This window comes from Gracilinanus agilis, chromosome 1, assembly GCF_016433145.1.
Source record: "Gracilinanus agilis isolate LMUSP501 chromosome 1, AgileGrace, whole genome shotgun sequence".
In the NCBI taxonomy this organism is placed as follows: Eukaryota; Metazoa; Chordata; class Mammalia; order Didelphimorphia; family Didelphidae; genus Gracilinanus; species Gracilinanus agilis.
In genome coordinates, this window is record NC_058130.1 from 45,808,528 (window position 1) to 45,830,726 (window position 22,199).

General features: G+C 36.0%; 1 protein-coding gene across 2 annotated transcripts; it reads left to right on the forward strand.

Moving 5' to 3' along the window:
* The first annotated feature begins 1,085 nt into the window (after positions 1-1,085).
* TRNT1 (tRNA nucleotidyl transferase 1) lies at positions 1,086-20,427 on the forward strand. Of its 2 annotated transcripts, none has more exons than XM_044656825.1 (7): positions 1,086-1,233; positions 4,948-5,141; positions 7,037-7,175; positions 10,184-10,310; positions 16,375-16,568; positions 18,828-19,081; positions 19,901-20,427. In XM_044656825.1, the coding sequence occupies exons 1-7, from the start codon at positions 1,086-1,088 to the stop codon at positions 20,147-20,149; spliced, it is 1,305 nt and encodes a 434-aa protein (XP_044512760.1). In that variant the 3' UTR covers positions 20,150-20,427. The 2 variants fall into 2 exon arrangements, with proteins under 2 accessions (XP_044512760.1, XP_044512761.1); XM_044656826.1 differs by having other exon boundaries at positions 16,375-16,508.
* Positions 20,428-22,199: the final 1,772 nt, after the last annotated feature.

Consider the following 22,199-nt stretch of genomic DNA (forward strand, 5'->3'; position numbering starts at 1 on the left):
CCCGGGAACGCTGAGGTTTGACCTGAGCGTGTTGCCGTCGTCTGTCATCTCTTCCTTCCTGCTAAGGCGGTTCCTGGGCAGTACGGAGGTGGAGACTTCTCTCTCAAGAGAGTGCTGGTCTCTGAGCTGTGTTTATGTGACCCCGGCCAACTCGCCTAACCTCTACTTGTCTCAGTTTACTAATCTGCAAAGTGGGCACAATAATAACCTACCTTCCAGGGTAGTTGGGAGGACCCCGTGAAGTAATATTTGTAAAGCTATTTGCTTTGCAAACCTTCAACAGCTGTTCGAGTGCTAGCTGCTATTAGAGAGAGCCCGTTTTGGGGAATTTCCTTTCACCAATTCCCTTTGTTATCAGTGTTGATTTTAGGGATAACTGGGAATCCTATAGGAAACTTATTAACATTCATTGTCACCTGCTTTGGAATTTATTTTCTATAGAAGGCATTAGGAGTTTAGGTGACTTGTACAGGATCACAGAGTGTATATCAGAGCCTAGAGTTTAAAAATTGGGCCTGCCCCAGGATCCATTAACGCCACCTGCCTTTCTAGGTATAAGGAAATGAACTTAGCATTATATATGTACAGCTAGAAAAGACCTTAGTGGTCATCTCATTCATCTCTCATTTTACAGAAGTTGAGGTATATGAGGTTGTGATTTGACCAAGTTGCCACAGGTCTAAGTGGCAGAGCCAGATGCATCCACCTCATTTGCTGCCTCCACAAGAAAGTAATAAAGAAACAGGCAAGTCCCATTTCTCCTCCTACTCCTACTTAGTGAATTAAGTATTAAGAAACATGACTTTCTGAGGAATCCACCTGGTTCTTTTGTGGTCCCAAAATAATGGCTCTTTCTGTTTAATTGGAGTCCCAAAATGGGGGGAGAAAGTCTTTAGAAAAGGTGAGTTTGTAATATGTTAATATGTGGGGGTGAAAAGTAGAATGAGATTTTCTTCCATTTCCTTCATAGTTAAGTTATTCAGCAATTGTACCTCTGGGTAAAAACCCCATGAATCATAACTTGTGTGTTTAGTATTTCAGTATTAGTCCTCGCTGAGTGTCCGTGTTATTCTTTTTTTCTCTAGATGCTGAGGAATCTGTTCTTGCGGCATAGAACACTACTCTCTTGCAGTTGGAGTAGAGTCTCCCTTTTGAAAAAGTATCTGTTCACAATGAAAGTGGAGTCACCAGAATTTCAGTCTCTTTTCACAGAAGGACTGAAGAACCTGACAGGTAAAGAGACCAATATTTTCCTTGTAGGTTTGGTTCCTTCGAATTAAGGAACATGTAGTTAAATGCAGATTTCTAGTGTCCCAGACAACTTTTAATAATTAGATATGATCAAGGAAAACTTTAACATGGATAATTCAAAGCTATAAATGATTCAGTGGTGTGAGCAGAAATTGGTTGTAAGAAAACCTAATGGAGGTGGTATGTGTGTTGGCACAATTTGTGTCTTTCTGGGCAGGAACATTGTAAAAAATAATTTGGATTCTTTTAGGCAGATGAAGTTTCTCAGCTATGCCCTTGACTGCATCAATCAGTTTGGAAGAAGCCTTGGATGGAATTTCAAAAGCGATTTATACTTTCTCTTGCATTTCAGATAGATGCTCAAAGGCTTCTATGGGGAATTCACTGTCTCCTGGAGAAGTTCCACTTTGGGATAACTTAATACATTATGAATTTTTTCTTTCTGGACCAGATATGCCACAGGACACCTCCATGGGATCATACATAGATTTATAGGTGGATGTGGCATGGGAGGTTATGGAATTGAGCCCTTTAATTTTAAAGATGAGGAAACTGGTCCATAGAGAGAAAGGGCCTTATCCAAAATTGTATATAGTTAGGGGTAGAGTCATGATTCAAATAAAAAATCTGGTTCCAAACCCAGCAATCTATTTACTCTGTCACTTCAGTTTATTTCTGTTAGTTCTGCCTTCTGTCACCAAGCTCTAAGAGTTAGGAACAACTTTCCAAATGCTTTGAGTGGATTAGAGGATTAGATGTCTTTGAATCTTTTATCTGGTATAATAAGAAGGAACATGTTACTTTAACTATCATTTTGGAGCATTAATGCCTTCTACTTGCCATTTAGGATTCTGTGATACTTGGGGCCTTGTGAATAGTCTAGTATCCTGGATTTGGATCCAGAAGGGCTCTTAGAAACCATTTGCTTCAACCCTTTCATTTACCAAGAGAAAACTCAAGCCTAGATGAACTAACTACTCCCATTCACAAGAATGGGATAATTGTTTTCATTAAGATTAAGAATTGTTATTTAATTTTTTTCCTCTACAAAATACATTTAAAATGTGAAAGGGTAAGGGGAAAATATTGTTAAAGGGTTGACTAGAAATTTAAAACTAGGTAATCTTTTTTGATGTTAATTATTTTTTTGTTCTTTATAATATCACCTTTATTTTCAAGTCATTGCTTAGGCAAATCACCTCAACTTCTTAGGGGGTTGTTCAAGGTAGTCTTGACAAAACCAATCAGCATATCAACCATATGTGAATGTAGTTAGTTACAATATTCCTGCACCTGTAATAATTCCCTCTTTTTGCTGAAATGGGTAGGGGTGCATTTTACAAATTCTTCTCCAGAGCCAAGCTTGTCATAATCACAAGGAATTCTATTTATGCAGTTTGTAGTCATTTCGTGGTTGTTTTTTTGTTGTTGTTGTTTGTTGTTCTGCTTAACTACTATTTTTCAACCATTTTCCCATTAAAGGACAGTCACTTTGTTATCAGATTTTTTTGCTGCCACAGGAAATGCTACTATGAATATTTTGGTGTATATTGGAGGATTATTATTAGAATATTGTAATTAGTATATTATTTTAGTTTTAAAATAATAATTTTAAAATTATTTAAAAAACCCATATGACAGGACTTCTTTATCCTTTAGTAGTCTTGTGAAGCCCTTGGATCCTTTCCCAGAATAGTGTATTATAAAATAAAACTCATGATTAGAAAGGAAACCAAATACATTGGAAAAGACTTGAGTTGGGTTTTTTTTTTTTAAGTTGATGAACTCCAGATTAAGAATCAATTTTCCATCCCATTTCAACAGACATCTGTTAAGCATTTACTATGTTCAAGGCTCAGTACTGCATTCTGGACATTCTTGAAGACAATATGAAAATAGTACCTGCCCTAAAGGACTTCCACACTAATAATTAGAGTCTCTTTGTATTCAGATTGTTATTTTTATTTGAAATAAATCATGCATTACCAAATTATATCTCTTAAGTGTATATCTGAAGATCTAAATCTACTTTACTCTTCTATAATGACTCAATATGTGACCTTTAAGATTACCTCCCTAGTGATTTTACCAGTTCAACATGAGAAATTGGTTTTAAAACTTACTAATTCTTTATCTTACTCATCCTGTTTAGACTGAAAAAGTAAGGTTAGCATAACTGTTTTTTTTATTCTAAAGCATAAAGTAAGTTTCACAATTTATAATGAATTAATCCAAAAGGAAAGAGATTTTTAAAATACCTGTAGAGAAAGCTATAGCTTTAAAAAAAAAGTTATTTCAGTAGCTAATGAATAAGTAAATATGGATGTTTAAAAGACTTCCCTTAGACTTTAAAATATCATCAATGAACATGTTTTTGAATGGCTGTCCTTTACTTCTGAAATTAAAAGTAATATTTATGGAGGGATGCTTAAAAATCAGTGTGTTAGTATTATAAAACAAGAACTTCGATATAATTTTTATTCTACTTAATAACTTGCCAGCAGTGCAAAGGAAAAGTGCAAGGAAAGTCTAGTTCATTATGTATAATGAGTGAAAAGAAAACAAGGTGAATGGATTAAATTTGATGATGATGAGGCTAGCATTGTTACACCAAAAGATATTTTGCAGTTATCTGGTAGTTGGAGACTGGCACATAGCTTAGGTTCGAGTAGATTTGAAGTAATTGAAGAAACTTCACAGTATCTTCATCTTAGCTACCTCTGACTAGGTGTGGAACAGTTTGTTCCTTGATCATTTCTAAACTTCAGAGCTTTAGAAGAAATTTTAGGTGGTCCTACATAGTTTACCCTCATGTGGAGCCAAGAGAGTGAAATCAGATTTGAAAATCGTTCCATGTATTAGCAAACAAAACTAAAAACAGGATACACAGAGAAGAGAGTTTGTCTTTGGACTTTGCAGCTCCTGTATAAAAGTAGCAAGCAAGAAGACTTTTTTAAGGTTTATTTCTTGTGTATTTTTATAAAAAATTCTAAATAGAAATGCCTTTCAACCACTACCTTCTGTCCTGGTGTTCAATCTCTTTTTATATCTTTGAGCCTGAAATTCAGCAATCAAATATTTATCGCATACCTATTATTACATCATTTGTTATTATTCTTGCATAATTCAAACCAGCAATACCTACCCATCCTTTTGCCTTAGAAAGTTTTGCTAGAAAGTGGAAAGAACAGTACTTGTTGTGTAACTTGGTGCTGCTGTCCATAGCCCTTGGAAATATGGTATAAGCAAGGATTTTTCCGGCTTGGCCTGCTGACTTAGTCTGTTCTGTTGCTGACATTTCATGATTTCAAAATAAATTGTGATCAATAACAAAAAAGGAAAAAGGGGAGGGGGAGATCACCCTTTTTTTATACTTAATGGTCCATTGCAACCTATTTATGAAAAATTTGTCCTCCAATATTATAAAACAGTATTAATTTTTTTTACCCTGGCAATAAAATAAATGAAAATTCATCTCTTTAGATGAAAATTTAATCAGTGCTGCTTCCTAATTACTTTTTCCCTAATATATTCCCTTCTTATTAATGTGTATTTGGGAACTTAAATTTTATTTTTAAATTAATTTCTTCTATAATTTTATTGTAGGTTTTTTACTGTAATTAAGGGCTATTATGAAACTATTAGTGATAAGAAAAAGAAAAGGTTTTGTTTTGTTTTTGTATTTTTTTCTCTCAGAGTTGTTCAGTAAAGAAAAATATGAATTAAGAATAGCAGGAGGAGCTGTGCGAGATTTATTAAATGGAACAAAACCACAAGATGTGGACTTTGCTACCACTGCTACTCCAGCTCAAATGAAGGAGATGTTCCAGGCTGCTGGGATTCGTCTGATCAATAATAAAGGAGAAAAACATGGAACTATTACTGCCAGAGTGAGTGAAGATTTGACTTCTTTATGGTGAAGAGCTGTATTAATATTTCTTTTGTCTTTTTCAAAATAGGAAAAATCTTGTTCGGGAAACACCATCTCCCCATTAAGTTGCCTTGACCGATAATGTCTAACAATATCTTTAATGGGATTACCTAACTGTTTTTTAAGTCTCAGAACCCCAGTTTGATGTTGTCCATTCTTTGTTTTTAGTAGTTTTTTTAGTTTTAGTAAATGTAGTAAATGTAGACCAGCTCAGCCCCTCCTAAATTGGATTTTAGTCCTTCCCAGCTTCAGTTCAATTGGACAGATATTTATTGAGCCCAATGACCTCATAGTCTCCACCTCCCCAACCTAGGAATGTATTGCTCATTTGCAGCATTACTATGAGAACTAATTTGCATCATTTTTTCATTTATAGTGTTTTTAGGGAACTAGTTAATGATATTTGGATATGTTTGTATGAAAATTAGAGGAAGGTAAATCCTAATAGGCTTTCAGTCATCATTGAAGAATTTAGGGCTATAATGAAAGCACTTTAGAGCTAGGATGAGCTTTTATTTTTTTCACCATCTAGAATTGGGATTTTATGTTCTATTTTGTACAACCTCCTCTACTTAAGTCCCACTCTAGTGTCTCATTTTGGAGTGAAAGGCTCTTACCCAGCTGGAAAGACTTTAAGGACAACCCTAGCAATATTTATCATCAGAGAACTAACCCAAACTCTTTACTAGTAAGTAGGTTGGGTACCTGGTGATGCATTTCTACAGAAATTCAATCCTATAAGACTAGGGAAATACTTGTGAGTGGGACAAAACAAATGGACACATGTCATGGATTGCCTTTGCATTATAGTGATGGGGCTGAGGAGTTGGAAGGCAACATGCTTAGTGGGTCCCAAGGCTGGGGAGATAGGTAATAACTAGATGGGGGATTAGAGAAAGCTTTGTGTGTAAAGAAACATGTGAGTTGCAGTTTTTACAAACCCATTCTGTGTTAGGTTCACTGTTTACATCAAAATAGGTAATAGATTATTTGATTTGGGTGTGGGTTGTATTTTACAACTTGTAATCTAAGACAGTTCATTTCTATAGAAACTAGGTGGGCATCACATTTTCAGGGCTCACACAACTGTCAGCCAACATTTTTATTAAGAGCCTTCTCCGTACCAGATGCCATACTGAGTAAGTACCAGGGACACATTGGCAAAAATATAAATAGTTCCTCCTCTCAAGGAGACAACATGTACATAGATGAGATATTACGCACGCACGCACGCGCGCGCGCGTGTGTGTGTGTGTACGTACGTATGTACATGTATATAAAGTAATTATGGAGGCAGCTTGATGGCCAGTGAATAGAGTACTAGGCCTGGAGTCAGGAAGACCTGAATCAAATCTAGTCTCCAACTCTGGGTAAGTCACTTAACCTGTTTGTCTTAATTTACTGGAGCAAGAAATGATAACATGTTCCGGTATCTTTGCCAAGAAAATTCCATGTTGGAATGCTATGGTCAGTGGGTCATAAAGAGTCAGATACAACATTAATCAACAATAAGTTATTTGAGGAGGGGAGCAATAACAGTTGAGAGAATGAGGAAAACCTATTGGAAGGTAGCATTTGAATTAAGCTTTGAAGGAAACTAGGGAGACTTTAAAAGGTGAAGATGAGGAGAGAGCGCCTTCCAGACATTGGGGACAGCCTGTGCAAAGACATGGAGACAGCCAATGGAGGGTCTTGGTTGAGGAACAGCAGGAAGGCCAGTTGGACTAGAGAGTGAATAAAGAGCTGGTAGGGTGTAATAGGCCATCTCAGTATAAGTTATTGTCTTCATTTAAAAGCTATGTTTGTTTTGTATTGTCACAAACAGCTTTCTATTTCTATTCATATTTGTTGCAGCTTCATGAAGAAAATTTTGAGATCACTACATTAAGGATTGATGTCATTACAGATGGAAGACACGCAGAAGTAGAATTCACAACTGACTGGCAGAAAGATGCTGAGCGGAGAGATCTCACCATCAACTCAATGTTTTTAGGTAATGAATGAGAGTAAAAGATTGTATCACAACCTTCAATCAGGCAGCAGCATTTCTGAGGTCCCTACTCTGTGCCAGGCCCTAAAGACAAAAGTTCAAACAGGTCTCTGCTCTCAAGGAGCTCCCAATCTATCAGGTAAGATAGCATGTACATAGATAAGTAGAGACAAAATACCTAGGGATCACAATAAGAAAGCCTGTTTTCTGGACTTTTGGCTGAGCATTAATCATTATCTCAGTGGTAACTGCTTGCTATAGGGACCTAACTAGGTTTCTCCTTTCTTTTGATGTGGAAAGCTTCATTTATCACTGCATTTCTAAATGGGTTGTCGACAGTTTTTATTAGGCCAGGTGTGTCTTTTGAGGGCAGCTAGATAGTACAGTGGATAGAGCACCAAGCCTGGAAATGGAAAGATTACTCTCTCCAAAGTCAAATCTGACCTCAGATACTTACTAGCTTTGTGACCCTGTGGGTAATTAATTTCTGTAGCCTAGAACTCCAATTCCCAGCATCCCATGTTCCTTCTCATTATGTAGGGAGGATATAAATTTGGTGTAGCCCTGCCTCTCTCTCTTTCGGTGATAGTGCACTGTGGATGTGAGGTGAGGCGGGAGGCAGGAGAACTTGCTCATGTGGTTTTAATTTTGTTAGATAATTAGTTTTTTACTTCTATTTCCTTTTTATTCCTTTTACTTCAAGTGATTATTAATAAACTATAAAATATAATTCTTGGAGCATTGGTTATTAATTTAAATCTTACTCCTGGGAAAGTCACTTAACCCTGTTTGCCTAAGTTTTCTCATCTATAAAATTAGTTGGAGAAAGAATTGGCAAACCTACGTTTGCTAAGAAAACTCCAAATGGGGTTATGAAGAGTGTGACGCAACTGAAATGTGTCACAGAGGTAGGGCTTGAAACCAGGTTTTAATGATTTGGATGGTTCTCTTGTTTGCTGTGCTCTAAGGGGACTAAATGTTTTATTCTGTTGTGACTTTCTAAGTGTATATTTTCTCTCTTTCTCTTAGTGTGTATGGGAGAGAGAATCTCTCTCTCAGAGAGGTTTTTTTAGTGATCTGTTTTTTATATATAAAAATATATGATATAGACATAAATGTCATACACATAAAATATATAAATTAGATTGTATATAATACCATATATTTTTATATCTAAAAATAGATTACTAAGAAACTTGAGCATATATATATATATATATATATATATATATGTACACTCACTTAAAAAGTTACAACAGAATAAAAGACTTTCTTCCCTTTGTGTGTATTAGATCACTAAGAAACTTGAGCTTATTACATACAAGCAGTAAAGCTAGTTAGTTTTTGTGCAATTATCTAGCATAGTGAATACTTTGGAGTGTATTTCTTTCTTTATTTTGCAGTTTAGGTGACCCTAAGGACCTCCTAGTCTTGTGCCTAAGTATCACTTAAATAAAATAAATTTCATGAAGTAAGGTGTAAAGTGGACAGCAGACACAGTGGCTAGTGGTGCTGCTGTTTTTGAGTTATCCTGTTAATAGAGCATTTGGAGCAAGAAAAAAAAAGCTTAGATTTCATTCAGACTGTTTTGAAGTTGTGGAAACAAGTCCATAAATACTTTGATATTAGTCCACAGTCTCCAGCCAAACTATGCCACCTTGATAAAAAGCACTTTCTTCACTTACAATCCTGTGAGAAAGAAAGTAATTATCAGGGATTACAGAGTAGAAATTTGTCTTTTTTTTTTTTTTTTTTTTTAATGCTGACAATTTATACTTTTAAATTGCAATAGGGAATGCTATCTAATAAAGACAGAAGTCCCATAGAAGAGGGCTATCTAGGTCTGGATATGAACAGTAAGAGAGGAGAAACCAACTAGGAAAGGGCTCCCATTCTATCAGTGAGAAAAAAAAAAAAGTTACTCCAAAGAGGTCTACTTTTTTCCTGGCACTCAAGACATTTATCTTACTACCACCTCTGAAAAAATGAAGAAAAAAATAGTGTAATAGCCCTTTTTATAGATGAAGAAGCTGAGACTCAGTCAAGTTAAATGATATACTCAATTTCATTTAATAAGTGACAAAGCTTATACTGGACTTTCATAGGTCTCTTTTTATTGATTTAGACATAGATAGGGATAATTTTATTTTTCCTAACTATCTGCATTTTGAGTAAGCTGCCATCATATGGGCAGTTGGAATGCTTACTAAGGACTCATTACCTAATAACTTGGAGTTCTCATTAAGTATAATTAACTTTAAAAATTAGTGTGATTTTTCTGTAATATACTATTTTAAGAAATCAAGTTCCATATTAAGATTGATAATGATAATAATCATAAGTAGTAGAGTTAATGCACAGCAAGATTTAAAGAACTGTACTTTGCTATAATTATGTACATTTCTTACTAATTAACTGTAATTGTACCTTTTTGACTAGGTTTGAGGAAAATGAATAAATTTGAATTTCTTAATGTCAGTTCAAAACTTTTTAAAAATTAACTTTTTGTTTGGGCATATTTATCCATTGAAGAAAGGGAATATTCCCCTCCTCCTCCTCCCTCAACCCCCACTTAACTTCATTTCTTTGCCCTTTGAAGTTAGAGCTTATCATAATTTATATTGAATGATTCCATAATAACTGTCATGCACAGAGTTAGGTAGGAAACTAAATTTTGAAGGCTTAGAGCTGAACTCAAGACTAGCAGAATATTATCTTGTAATACATTGAATACATTTAACAGCTTAACCAGATTTTAAAACAGTGGATTTATTGCAGTAGTACCAGTGACTTTTCCTGGTACTGTATCATCACACAAAAAATTGACATGCTAGTCACTATTCCTTCCAAGGCAAGTAGTGAATGGTGTTATACTAACTAGTGCTTTCTTTGTAATTAACAAGTTATCGATCATCTACTACTTTGAATTTATATAATTGAATGATGTAAATCACTTAAATATTATGGTGTCCTATTATTAAATGTCCTAAGAAAACTCTCTTATCACATAGGTTTTGATGGTACACTTTTTGACTACTTTAATGGCTATGAAGATTTGAAAAATAAGAAAGTTAGATTTGTTGGAGACCCTAAAGAGAGAATTCAAGAGGATTATCTTCGGATTTTGAGATATTTCAGGTAAAATGAGTGAATTTTAGTAGTATGAAATTATTTTTTAACCTGAACATTCTTTAAGGAGCATATACTCTCTCTCTAGATTAAATAGTGGAACCCTGACTCACTGTCTAGAAGAGGGATTGGCAACCTATAGTTTAAGAGCCAAGTGTGTAAGTTCAATAAGGTACCAAATATGTCTCCTGCTATTTTCAAAGCCAAGTTCTCTCAACTTTTTAAAATGAACTATTTATGACTTTTTAAATGTTTAGTTAGTTATGTATACATGGTGATCTTTTTTGATAATTTATTTCATCTATACTATTTTAGTAACCATTCTGCCTACCTTTCTTGAAGATGAATTATTCAGAGAGCTTATTAGAGGCAGGAGGACAGGTGATAAAGTTTTCTAGTCTATTTTCTCCACTATTTCATGGGTTTGAAGTGTGTGATAAATTAGTGACCACTATATACTGAAAAGACGGTCCATATAAAATACATTTTTTTTTTAACCCTTGTACTTGTATTGTCTCATAGGTGGAAGATTGGTAAGGGTGGGCAATGGGGGTCAAGTGACTTGCCCAGGGTCACACAGCTGGGAAGTGGCTGAGGCCAGGTTTGAACCTAGGACCTCCTGTCTCTAGGCCTGACTCTCAATCCACTGAGCTACCCAACTGCCCCATAAAATACATTTTTGAAGCTACATTTATTGGAAAGAACTGTGGGGAGTGTAGGTAGATAGGCTTTATTGTAATGGTGAGGTATATATATTGCTGCTGATGGAATCCCTCGGTGCTTCCAGTTGGATCTGTGTTCCTTCAGGCATTTGGTCTGTTGTTAATCTCACTAGTGTAAGCACCAGCAACTCGAATGTAGCTCCAAGAAGAAAGCAGCAGTCTCAAAAGCAAGATTTCCAGCATTTCCTGAGACAGTATTTATAAAAGAAACCTCATATCTATGGGAAACACTACCCTCCCCTTCAATCTTACTTTGAATTTCTAGCATTTTAATGGGTGAGGAAACAAGCTATCTATTAAACCCTCTCTATGATGCATGTATTGAGCTTTTTGAAGAGATACTCTGGTCCAAGGCATCAGGGATACCTGCCCTATTATGCCTGTAACTCTTATTGATGAAAAGGGTCCTTTTTGCTTTTAGGAATCCTATACTTTGGGCCAACGAGGTTTAATGAGAAAAATATCTGAAGGATTTCCCTCAAGAATGGGCAGGCAGAATCTTAAAAAGTTATGTTTTCTCTATCAGGTCATACAACTTAAGCTAAGAGTATCTCTTAATTCAAGGTAATGCATGTGTCTGTGTTTATGTGTCCAAAAATCAGATACGCTTTGGGATAGTTAATATTCAAGCTGTCAGGAAAAGTTTATGAAGCATCTGATGCTTAGATTTTGCTAAGTGTGGGGGAGATGCAAAATTGAAATAGGATCACTTTTGCCCTAATGGAACATCTGGCCTGGTAAGGGTATACCAGCCTCGGGCTGTAATGCAAGATAGATACTGTAGCATGAGTGAAGTTGTTTTAAAACAAAGTGCTATGTCAGACTTAAGGAATGTCATTACTTATTTGAGGAACAAGGAAGACAGTTTAGGGATGGAGGTAACGAAAACTTGCAAATGCGAGTGCTCACCCACCATTGGTGAGTAATCCTAGGAAGAGACCTCAGTTTTCCAAAGTTGGGGAAGAAATTATGTCTTAGAAGTTAGGGCAATATCAGTTGATACTATTGAACTTGGCTAGTTCTTGGTAATATTTTGTGGAAGCATTGTGCACAAATAAATTATTTTGGAGGTGGTGAATGAAAAATTTCCATAGACTATAGACATAAAAATCTATGTATGAAATGTACGTAGTAATAAATCTTACTTGCTTCATGCCAGAAGTGAACTATGTAATTAAATGCTGCTTATGCTGTCAGAAAGGCTTGACCAATATCTGATTAGTTTTGCTGAACTTTTTTTCCCTGATTTTTGTTCCTGAGGTTGGGCTGCAGGGTTGGGATTCAGGAGTGTTACATTGAAAAATAAATGTAATGTAAAAACAAAAGACATCTCTAAGGAGATGAATTTTTTTAAATGAATTTAAATTTTTTGGGAGGAATTGAATGGGTAAGAGAACACAGTGTGCAGTCGTCAAATTCAAGAGATTGCTTATGCTTTTGTCCCAGCTGAACTGTCCTCCTTTGGACTTTAATTGAACTTTAATTATTCATTTGGAGGGACTTTGTGAGCATTCTTTTGGAACCAAACTCAAGAGATGACGGACCTGGTTGTTCAAATTGTCAGATAATTCTCATCCTTAATCTCAATCCTATACTTATGCATAGGAATGTTTGCTGCTTCTTAAATGCTAACATTTTCCTTCTTTTGTATCTGCATTAATTAGATCCAAGATTGATAACTGACAGCCTTTAGAAGATTAAAAACTTTGGGCTTTTTAGATTGTAACTGATTGTTCAAGTACTTTTTTGATTATGGATCATTTAAATAAGTCAGTAATATAGCCTTTTTTATTATTAGTCATTTAAAGCTAGTCATTTCTCAGGTTGTGAGAGAAGGCAAACGCATTATAGATAGAATTGACTATCTTCAAGAATATTGAGATGGATAGAGACTGGCACGTTTAAAGATTTTGAGGGTTCTAAAATGTGATCATGAGAGAATCCCAATAGCATCTTTGATTTGCTACAGCACATTGAGTTTCTGTCTTAGCTGCTGATGGCATCTGAATCTCATAAAAAAATGAGTCAAAAAAGACTTTCACAAACAGTGTGCTTTTCAAGTTTATGAATCATCTACATAAAGTGTCTTTTGAAGAACTGGATTTGATAGTCATGCCAGACATTTTATTCAGCTCTTTGGAATTAGAAATAATATGTTTCAAGGAGTCATATATCTGGTTACAAAGATACATCAAGCTGAATGAATTCTGATTTAATATGCCTTGTTCAGCAGTGTGTATAACTGGTAAAACTTTAAATGATCTGGTAAATTCTAGCACAAGAGATTTTACAAACTTGGAAATAATTTTGTCATTTATAGTATTATTCTGAATCCAGACTTGGTTTTCCTCTGTCTTTGACTCCATTAATATGTGTGAGCAGAGTTTCATTTATTTAAATCCCATCAAAAGGCAGTTTGCATCTTAATATTGTAGAAAACAGCTTGAATTCTTGCATGTGGCTGAATTTAACTAGTTAATGTCAAATTTCAAAGAAATGAGCAAAAAAGATAGTACAGTAAAAATCTAAAAGTTTATTTTGTTGAACAAGAAAGTCTTTTAAACCAGGCTTCCCTTTATTAGTATGCCAGCTAGCTTGATACTAAGTTACTGGGTTTTTTTTTTTTTTTGGTTGTTGTTTAATAAATGGGTTGTTATTTTATTCCTTTTAACCATTTGTTTTGACTCTAGATTTAGTTGGTTCTGATTTGAAAAGGTTGCTTACCAGTAGATCTAGGTCAGAAATAACAAATACACAGCCACTGAACCAAATTAAAATATAATTGGGAAATTTTTTATGAAATAAGATTACCAAAAAAAACCCATATATAACGTTAATGTGGTTTTCTGAATTATTATACAGCTTGCAGGGATCTTTATGTTCAGTTTATTGGCCCCCATATTTATCTTGAGTTTAACACCTGTAAAGATGATTTAGGGATCCCCAAGATGTTATTGGAACAGACAGGCTTGTGAGTGAGAAAAGCCTATCTAAGGAACTCTTCACCTTTACTCAGAGGGCAACAAAGTTATCTCTGTGACTGGTGTAGCAAACAGATGGACCAGAGTCAGTGTCCAGTTGGGGGTTTCTTTGGGTTTAGTTATAGGCCTTAACTTAATTGCCTGGACCCCAAGAAACTCTTGCTGAACTCAACCCTGTCAGGAAAAGTCTGAATGACTGGCAGCCTTGGATTTTGCATAGCCAAAGCTTGCTAGACAGTCTCCCCCAATTCCATTCCCTTTTCTTCCCTCTATTTCTACTGTGTCCCCAAAGGAACTTAATCTGACTACTTATTCAGTAACAGAATTAATGTTTTATATTGAAGAATCAAGGTGGGGTGAGGTGAGTGGGGTTAGGTAGCCCTGCCCTGTACCTGGCCAATTCTTCTGGCCTTGGCCAGGAGTTTTCACTCTCTCTCCTCTGTCTGCTAGCTAAACTAAACTACAGACAGAAGGTTTATGAGGGTCTCTCTTAAATTGGCACAGGACAGGACAGTGAGTACTCAGGGTTGGCCCAGCAAGCTGGTTGGTTCCACACACCCCTACTAGCCGCCGGAAGATGTCGCAATTCTTCTTTGATGGTATAGTTAAGAAGCAGGAGACCAACCAAGTCTTCAAGGAAATAGAAATCCAGGGAAACCCTCAGGTAGTCTTGGTAGACTCTAGAGATCTGGTAAAAGTCCTCCATTTCCTCCAGAGTTCAGACGAAGACCCCCTTCCCAGGTTCTTTACCCCCAAAAGCCCCTGCTTCTCCCTCCAACCTTCACTCCTGTCATTCAAGGTTGTTTTTCCAAAATTCCAAACCTTCACTGTACCAACTGCTCCTCATACACCATTTGTTTAGGTAGTATTTTAGACACAAATAATCTTATAACTTATTTTCCTAACAAAAAACCATGTTTTCTGTTTTGTCATTAGTATTTGTGTCCCATAATGTACTGAAGCCCTTTTTCTTTCTTTTCTTTCTTTAGTCCTCACTAGAGTTTATTTTATTCTTGGTACATTACTCCTAAGAAACTTCACATTCCTCCCTTCCTAGCTGTAACCCTATATATAATCAGTTCAATTCCTTTTTAACACTTTTTCCCCCAGAATTTAATAAATACTTAAAAAGACAATTCCATATGAACAATATGTTCATGGGACAGAAGCTTGTATATGAAACTGCACACTTTTATTATCTAAGTAGTGATTGCTTTTCTTTTAAATATATGATATGTTCACCATATCACTTTCAAAGCTGTCCTGCTACTTTTGAAGACTTTCTTTCTTAAATATTTTAATTAAAAAATATTAGACAGGAGAAAGTTTCTTAGATTTAAAAAGTACTAATTATAATTGTTCACAATTTAAAGTTGAGGCCCAATTTTCTATCCTTTTGGCTTCACTCTTAGGGCATAAGTACATGAATATAACTAATAACTTCATTCTTCATATTGATGGAGGAAAGCAATATGATGATTCAAGCTGAGAAACAAATTATTTTTAAAATTATTTATATTTGAGGCATATTAATACCAGTTGGTCAAATTATAATTTGGAATTATGCCTCAAAATCCATTAAACTGAGCATATCCCTTGACCCAGTGATACCCACACAAATCTGTACCCTAAAGAAATGAAAAAAAGATTCATATGTACAAAAGTATTTCTAGCAGCTCTTTTTCTGGTGGCAAAAAGAATCGGGAAATGAAGTGATGCCCATCAATTGGGGAATCGTTTACAAATTGGAGTATTATGGTGAAAGAAAAAATAGTTAGAGGATGGTTTCAGTGAAACCTGGAAAGACTTTGGAGGAACTGATGCAAAATGAAGTGAATAGAACCAGAACAATTTATATACTAGAAATAATGTAAAATCAAATAACTTTGAAAGACTTTTGAACTCTGATCAGCACAAAAGAAGGGAGGGAGATAATTCAGAGCTAAAAATAAGATTGGATTAAAAATTATTTCATGTTTAGCTCTGTAAAGTGTTTTATACCTCTTTTAAGACCAATATGTCTGATGTTGAGCATATCAAATACAATTATGAAGTCATGCTGATTGGTTATGTAATTTTCTCATTCTGAATTCCTATTTCAGCTGTTTTCCTGATACTTATTTTTTTCTGGGAATAGGCTACATGAATTCACTTTGATGCAAAAGAAGAGTTTAAGCCATATACATACTAAAGAAGGGAGTAACTTTACATGGTATTCATAGACAAGAAATATTTTATTGCTATGATTACTTTGGCTTCCTTTGCCATTTAATTAAACTTAGTGTCAATATTGTCAATACACATTTAAAAATAAAATATATGATGTGGTTTGTGTTGACCCTGACTACATGTGAGAACTCTATTTTGTAGGTTTTATGGAAGAATTGCAGATAGACCTGGTACCCATGATTCAAAGACCTTGGAAGCAATTAAAGAAAATGCAAAAGGTTTGGCTGGAATTTCCGGAGAGAGGATTTGGGTAGAACTGAAAAAAATTCTTGTTGGCAACCATGCCAATCATTTGGTTCATCTTATGTATGATCTTGATGTGGCTCATTACATTGGTGAGTAGTGTGTGAGTTACAGGATGTTTTGTAAGTTAGATTACATTTTAAGGAAAAAGTCATGTCTTACTATTCCAATAGAAGCAGTATTCTGTAACAAAGAGTATTGGATTTGAAGGTAGGAGAGACTTGAGTTTAATACTCTACCTTTGATACTTTCTATATTGTGTAAATAAATCATATTCACTATGAATCTCTGTTTCCTCATCTGTAAAATGGACATAATATCTCTTAAGATCCCACAGGGTTGTTGTAAGAAACAAATGAGATAATTTAGTTTATCAGGTGCTTCATAAACCTTAAAGTTGTATAAATACCTATTGAAATATTTATTAGATCTCTTACAATCATATCAAACCTAAATCCTATTATTCTGAGGATTGATCTTTTTTTTTAAAAAAAAAAAACCTTTACCTACCATTTTGGAATCAATATTATGTATTGGTTTCAAGACAGAAGAGTGGTAAGGGGTAGGCAATGGAGGTTAAGTGACTTGCCCAAGATAACATAGCTGGGAGGTGTCTGAGGTCAGATTTGAATCTAGGACCTTCCATCTCTAAGCCTGGCTCTCAATCCAGCTGCCCCCAGGATTGATCATTCTTGAAGGAATAAATAGACATTAGATTAAAAGGGAGTAATTGAAATTAAGATTTTTAAATAGTCCTACAGGAAGATTTCACACCAAGAATATTTATGGAAAGAAAAATGTCATGATATAATTTGGGGAGGGTAAAAGTTTTGTCCAAGATATGGAGAGAGAGACAGGAAACAATAGCTCAAGGATCCATTGGGTGCCTATAAATGTGAATGAACTGTTAGAGCCAATCCTAACGTTTCTATATTTGGGGGCAGGAAGAGAGCACAATACCATCTCTAAATCTGTCTAGAAGACACAAACTTCTTGTACTGGGAGTTAAATTTCAGGAAGATCTCTTGAGTCTGATTTAGGATAAGCTTCCAGGTGGACAAATGGTAGTGCATGTAGGGAAAAGTAAAAAACATGGGTATCTTATGGACTGCTATCCTTTTTCACCCAAGTGCAAGATCTAGTCTTTCTAGAAGATGTCAGCACATTTTCCCTCTGCAGAAAGTCAGGTGTCATCAGTAAAGCTATTGGAAATTAAGTACAGAACATAGTGGAACCTTTTCTTAAAGTTTCTCTGGTTCACTTTCTGCATTACTGTGCTCATCTGAAGATTTTCCTCAGCGTAGTGGTGGGTGTCTTCCACAAGTGAGCATCCAAAACCAGGGGAAATTGAGCAAAGGGTGGTCTGCAGTCAGGCTGAAAGAGATACAGGCTTGAGAGGGGCAGTATTAGGGTGTGGACAAAATGAATTCATATTTGTTCAGCATATCCCAGTAGACTAGATTTACTAACACATAGAAGTTTGAAAAATATAAGTGAAAGGAATATATGCCACCTATTGTTTAATTTCTACTCAGTAAGATAATAACTGGGGAGCAGACAAGCCAAAAGGTATGAGTCAAAAAAATTTTTAGATAATTAATTAGTAAAAGAGGCCTAAATGGAATGTCACATGGCTCTACAGTCTTGTTGGTTTGGATGTTCCCAATAACAGTAAAGATCACAAGCCATCCATGCCTGATCAGCATCCATGAGGCTTTCCTCATTTTCTCTTGACCATTTGAGGATACATGTTGGGGGGCTTGGGCTGTCTGTCCACCATTCCTTGAATGTAGCCTGAAACTAGCCTGTTTACCTGGCGATATCTTAGATCTGTTCTTCAGAGTTCCTCATCTGTCAGATGTTGTAGCCTATTCACACCCACTCTTGCCCTTTATGTGAAAATTTCTTTTCAAGTGTTCAATGATTGCTGTTTCAAGACTCAAAATAATGACATTGACAGAATATTGATACTAAGAAGTGAGCTTTTGTTCTGGGAATACTTTAGTATAATTCCAGGAGCTTTGCAAAGTGGTTCAGCTTGCCTTCCTTCTGTAATTCTTCGTACAATGCTTTATAAATTTTTATGCCAAATTTGGATATTTAGGCTAGATCTCCCTTTTTCTTTTAGATTGTCGTAAAGAAGACAATGTCCCCTTCTTCTCTTAATGCCACTGTCAGAGAAAGAATCCTGTACTGTGCAGAGCATATGACTTGGCACAGCATTTCTGAAGGGGAAAGCAAATTATTTCTATTTGTAACCTTTTTTTTAGTTTAATACTTTGACATGCAAGTAAATGTTTTTGTTCATTTAATCAATACATTTAAAAACAACTATTCCTCCTCCCTTACAGGTTTGCCTGCTGCTGGGAGTTTAGAAGAGTTTAATACAGTCAGTAAAAATGCTGAGACTCTTTCTCCAAAGCCAATGACTCTTTTGGCCTCATTATTCAAAGTACAGGATGATGTTAAAAACCTTGATTTGAGATTGAAGATTGCAAAAGAAGAAAAAAATCTTGGCTTATTTATTGTGAAACATAGAAAAGATTTAATTAAAGCTGCTGATAGCTCAGAACCACTAAAGCCATATCAAGATTTTGTTTTAGATGTAAGTATATGATGCTGGTTTGGGCAGTTGTCTTACTGAGAACTCTTCTTGAAATTCTGGTTTTATTTCCACTTTGGGTTTTGTAAAAAGTAACCAGCTGGTTAAACTTGAGGATTTCATTTCCTATTAACTATATTCACTGTAGACTCATTTTATTAAAAGTAGCAATGATCAGCACATAGTAAAACCCAGAAATGGAGGTAGTGGGGAGAGCATTGGATCATGGGCTGAATTCTAACTGCCACTGAACTGTGGGGCCTGCGGCAAATGATTTGAGCTCCTTGGACTGGAATTTTTTCTTCTGTAAAAGGAGGGGATTGAACTTCCCTGGACTGATTTTCTTCAATAATTTGTGACTATAGAAATAGATTATTTTGTGAATATGAGGATCTGCCTACCAGAGCCTCACAGGTATATAGTTATAAGTTTCCCAATGTTATCAATGGCAGAGGCAGGATTAAAACTTGGGTCCCAAGTCCAGATCCAGGACATTTGTTCACAATATCATGTCTTTTTTTATCTGTCATCATAATTAGAAGTTTCTTACATCAAGTAAATACTCGTGAGGTAATGGAAAAAATGTTTTGGCTAACAATAACACCTGAATTTCAGTTCTGCCTCTACCATTATCTAGCTTTATTAGCTCAAACATATCATCCAGCCTTCTGATCCTCAGTTTCCTTATCTGAAAATAGAAATGGGAATTGGACGAAGTGGTTTCTTCTAATGTTAGAATTCTGTGATTCAGTAAATGCTTTTAGTTAAAATATCCTCCTTTTGCTTCATATATAAGTTCATTTTCTTTGTTTTGCAATCTAGTCTAGGGAACCTGATACACTTGGTCGAATTTGTGAACTACTCAAATATCAAGGAGAGGCGGATCTTCTCAAGGAAATGCAACAGTGGTCTATCCCTCCATTTCCTGTCAGTGGCCATGATGTGAGAAAAGTTGGTATTTCTTCAGGAAAAGAAATTGGGTTAATATTACAGCAGCTGCGAGAACAGTGGAAGAAGAGTGGCTACCAGATGGACAAGGAGGAACTTCTAAGCTTCATAAAGAAAGCCTGAACATGGTTGGAGATTCTACCTGGATGATCTCTGAAGTCCCTTCTGGCTTTGTGAAACACAAGAAATCTTTGACCAAGATGGAAGGGTTGGGGCTAAAAAGTAACAACCTTGATGAAAACATGAGGGAAGAGGAAAGTGAATAAGCCTTAGAAGAAAAGGCCATTCCAGAACTTGGGAAGAGAATGAAGCTTTTCATTTTTAAATTTCATTCACAAATATCAAAGCTTACTTAATGGGACTGTTCCAGTCATTGAATAGGCAGTGCCTATCTTTTGTTTCACATTTTAGTGGTAAATACAAACTTATTAACAAATACTCATTGGTGGCATTTGATTTATTCCTGTAGAATTCCTACCTTGTGCTATATAGCACTAAACTCCTTGGCTTCTCTTAACTCCTTGTTTCTAGTATTTTTTCCTAGATGAGTTAATTCCTTCCTCCAAAGTGATGGGCCTTAAAAACACAAAGAAAATGAAAGATAGGTTGAAATAAAGATTTCAGTGTTTGCATTTGAGTTAGATGGCTCCTTTGTAGAATGAGCAAGTTTGCATTAAATGCCATGTCATCTCAGTGGAAATTCACTTTTTAGTAGCATTTTTCTGACAAGAAGTGTACTAGTGAGTGTACACATACACCCGACGCAGGTCAAACATTGCATGGCGGCTTGTGTTTTAATGGATTTGATAGTCCCAGTGATGAGACTGGGTGCCCATGTAGACAAAGTACATTTCTCTTAGATTGGGGGATAGGACGAGAGGGTGGGAATGCATTGAGCTCACAGTCTTGGAGAGGCCTTTTGGTTGTATTTTACTGTGAGGTTGGAAGGAAGTGGTGGGAATCAGGAGCCTATGATGGTGAGTGTATAAAAATAATAATCTGTCCTAGTAGCCTTGTCCTTTGGAAGAAGAGGATTTAAATATGAGTGTCTGAATCAAAGATAACTGAGGCTCACGACCACAGTTAACTATGGGAGGCAGTGATGCCGTGGGAAAGTATCTCTGGAGATAGAGGTGATGCGGACAGCTTCTGATCTTGTGTGACTGCGGCCAAATCACTTCCTCTCCCTGGGCCTCAATTTCCTCGTTTGTCAAGTGAGAGGATTTTCACTGGTTAGCTTGCAGAGCCTTTTCCAGCTCTAGTCTAGTCTTTATTTAAAAAAAAAAGGCAAAACAAAACCCCAACCCTTACTCTGTCTTAGAATCAATAGATATTCTGTCTTAGGCTAGGCAGTGGGATTAAACAGCTTGCCTAGGGTCACAGCCAAGAAGTGAATGAGGCCAGATTAGAACCCAGGACCTTCCAACTAAAGGCCTGGTGCTCTTCTGCTATGCTACCTGGCTGCCCCTTAGTTTAATCTTATGATAGTAGCTGTCCCAGTTAAACATCTAGGGGGTAGCTTGATAGTGTTATATAGTTTGGTAAAATGCTAGGCTTGGAGTCGAGGAAAACTAACCTGGGTTCAGATTTCTTTTCAGACACTTTTAAGTTACAAAGTTATAGACAAAATAACTTGGACAAGTTATATAATTCCTCAGTCTCAGTTTCCTCATCTGTAAAATAGTGGTGTTTCGGATGGCCTCCCAACTCCTCAGAAAGGAAGGAAATGTCTCTAAGGGCGAGTGTGCAGGCATGGGAAGACCTGTTCTGTCCAGGCTCCTTAATGACATTAGGCCAGTTCTTGTAGAGGAAACAAGATGCAGCTTTTTAAGAAAGACTGAATTTAAAACGGATTTCCTGCTGCCCTGGAGAGCTTTAGAAAGACGACTAGGTACATGTTTCTACTGCAAAAAACTTTAATTATCTCAACTGCTCTCTTGATTCCCCCCCCTTTTTTTTTTTGGCCATTTGAAAAAAATAAACATTTTAGCTGTTAATTTTTTAGAGTCCATTTTATATTTGATTTCTTTCATTCCTCATGGCTACCCTCTTCTAAAACGCTCCTAACAACAAGCACCTGAGGAATTTCCGAGCTGTGGCAGGGATTGATACCAAATGTGTCTTGCTTTGTGAGCTCTTTTATGTTGCAGATGAGCCTAAATGATGAGCTCTG

Excerpts from the sequence above, each read along its gene's own strand:
- TRNT1 (XM_044656825.1), top strand. The coding sequence starts at position 1,086 with ATGCTGAGGAATCTGTTCTTGCGGCATAGAACACTACTCTCTTGCAGT. Across the intron at positions 5,142-7,036 it reads ATGGAACTATTACTGCCAGA|CTTCATGAAGAAAATTTTGA; the intron begins GTGAGTGAAGAT and ends TATTTGTTGCAG. Across the intron at positions 19,082-19,900 it reads ATCAAGATTTTGTTTTAGAT|TCTAGGGAACCTGATACACT; the intron begins GTAAGTATATGA and ends TTTGCAATCTAG.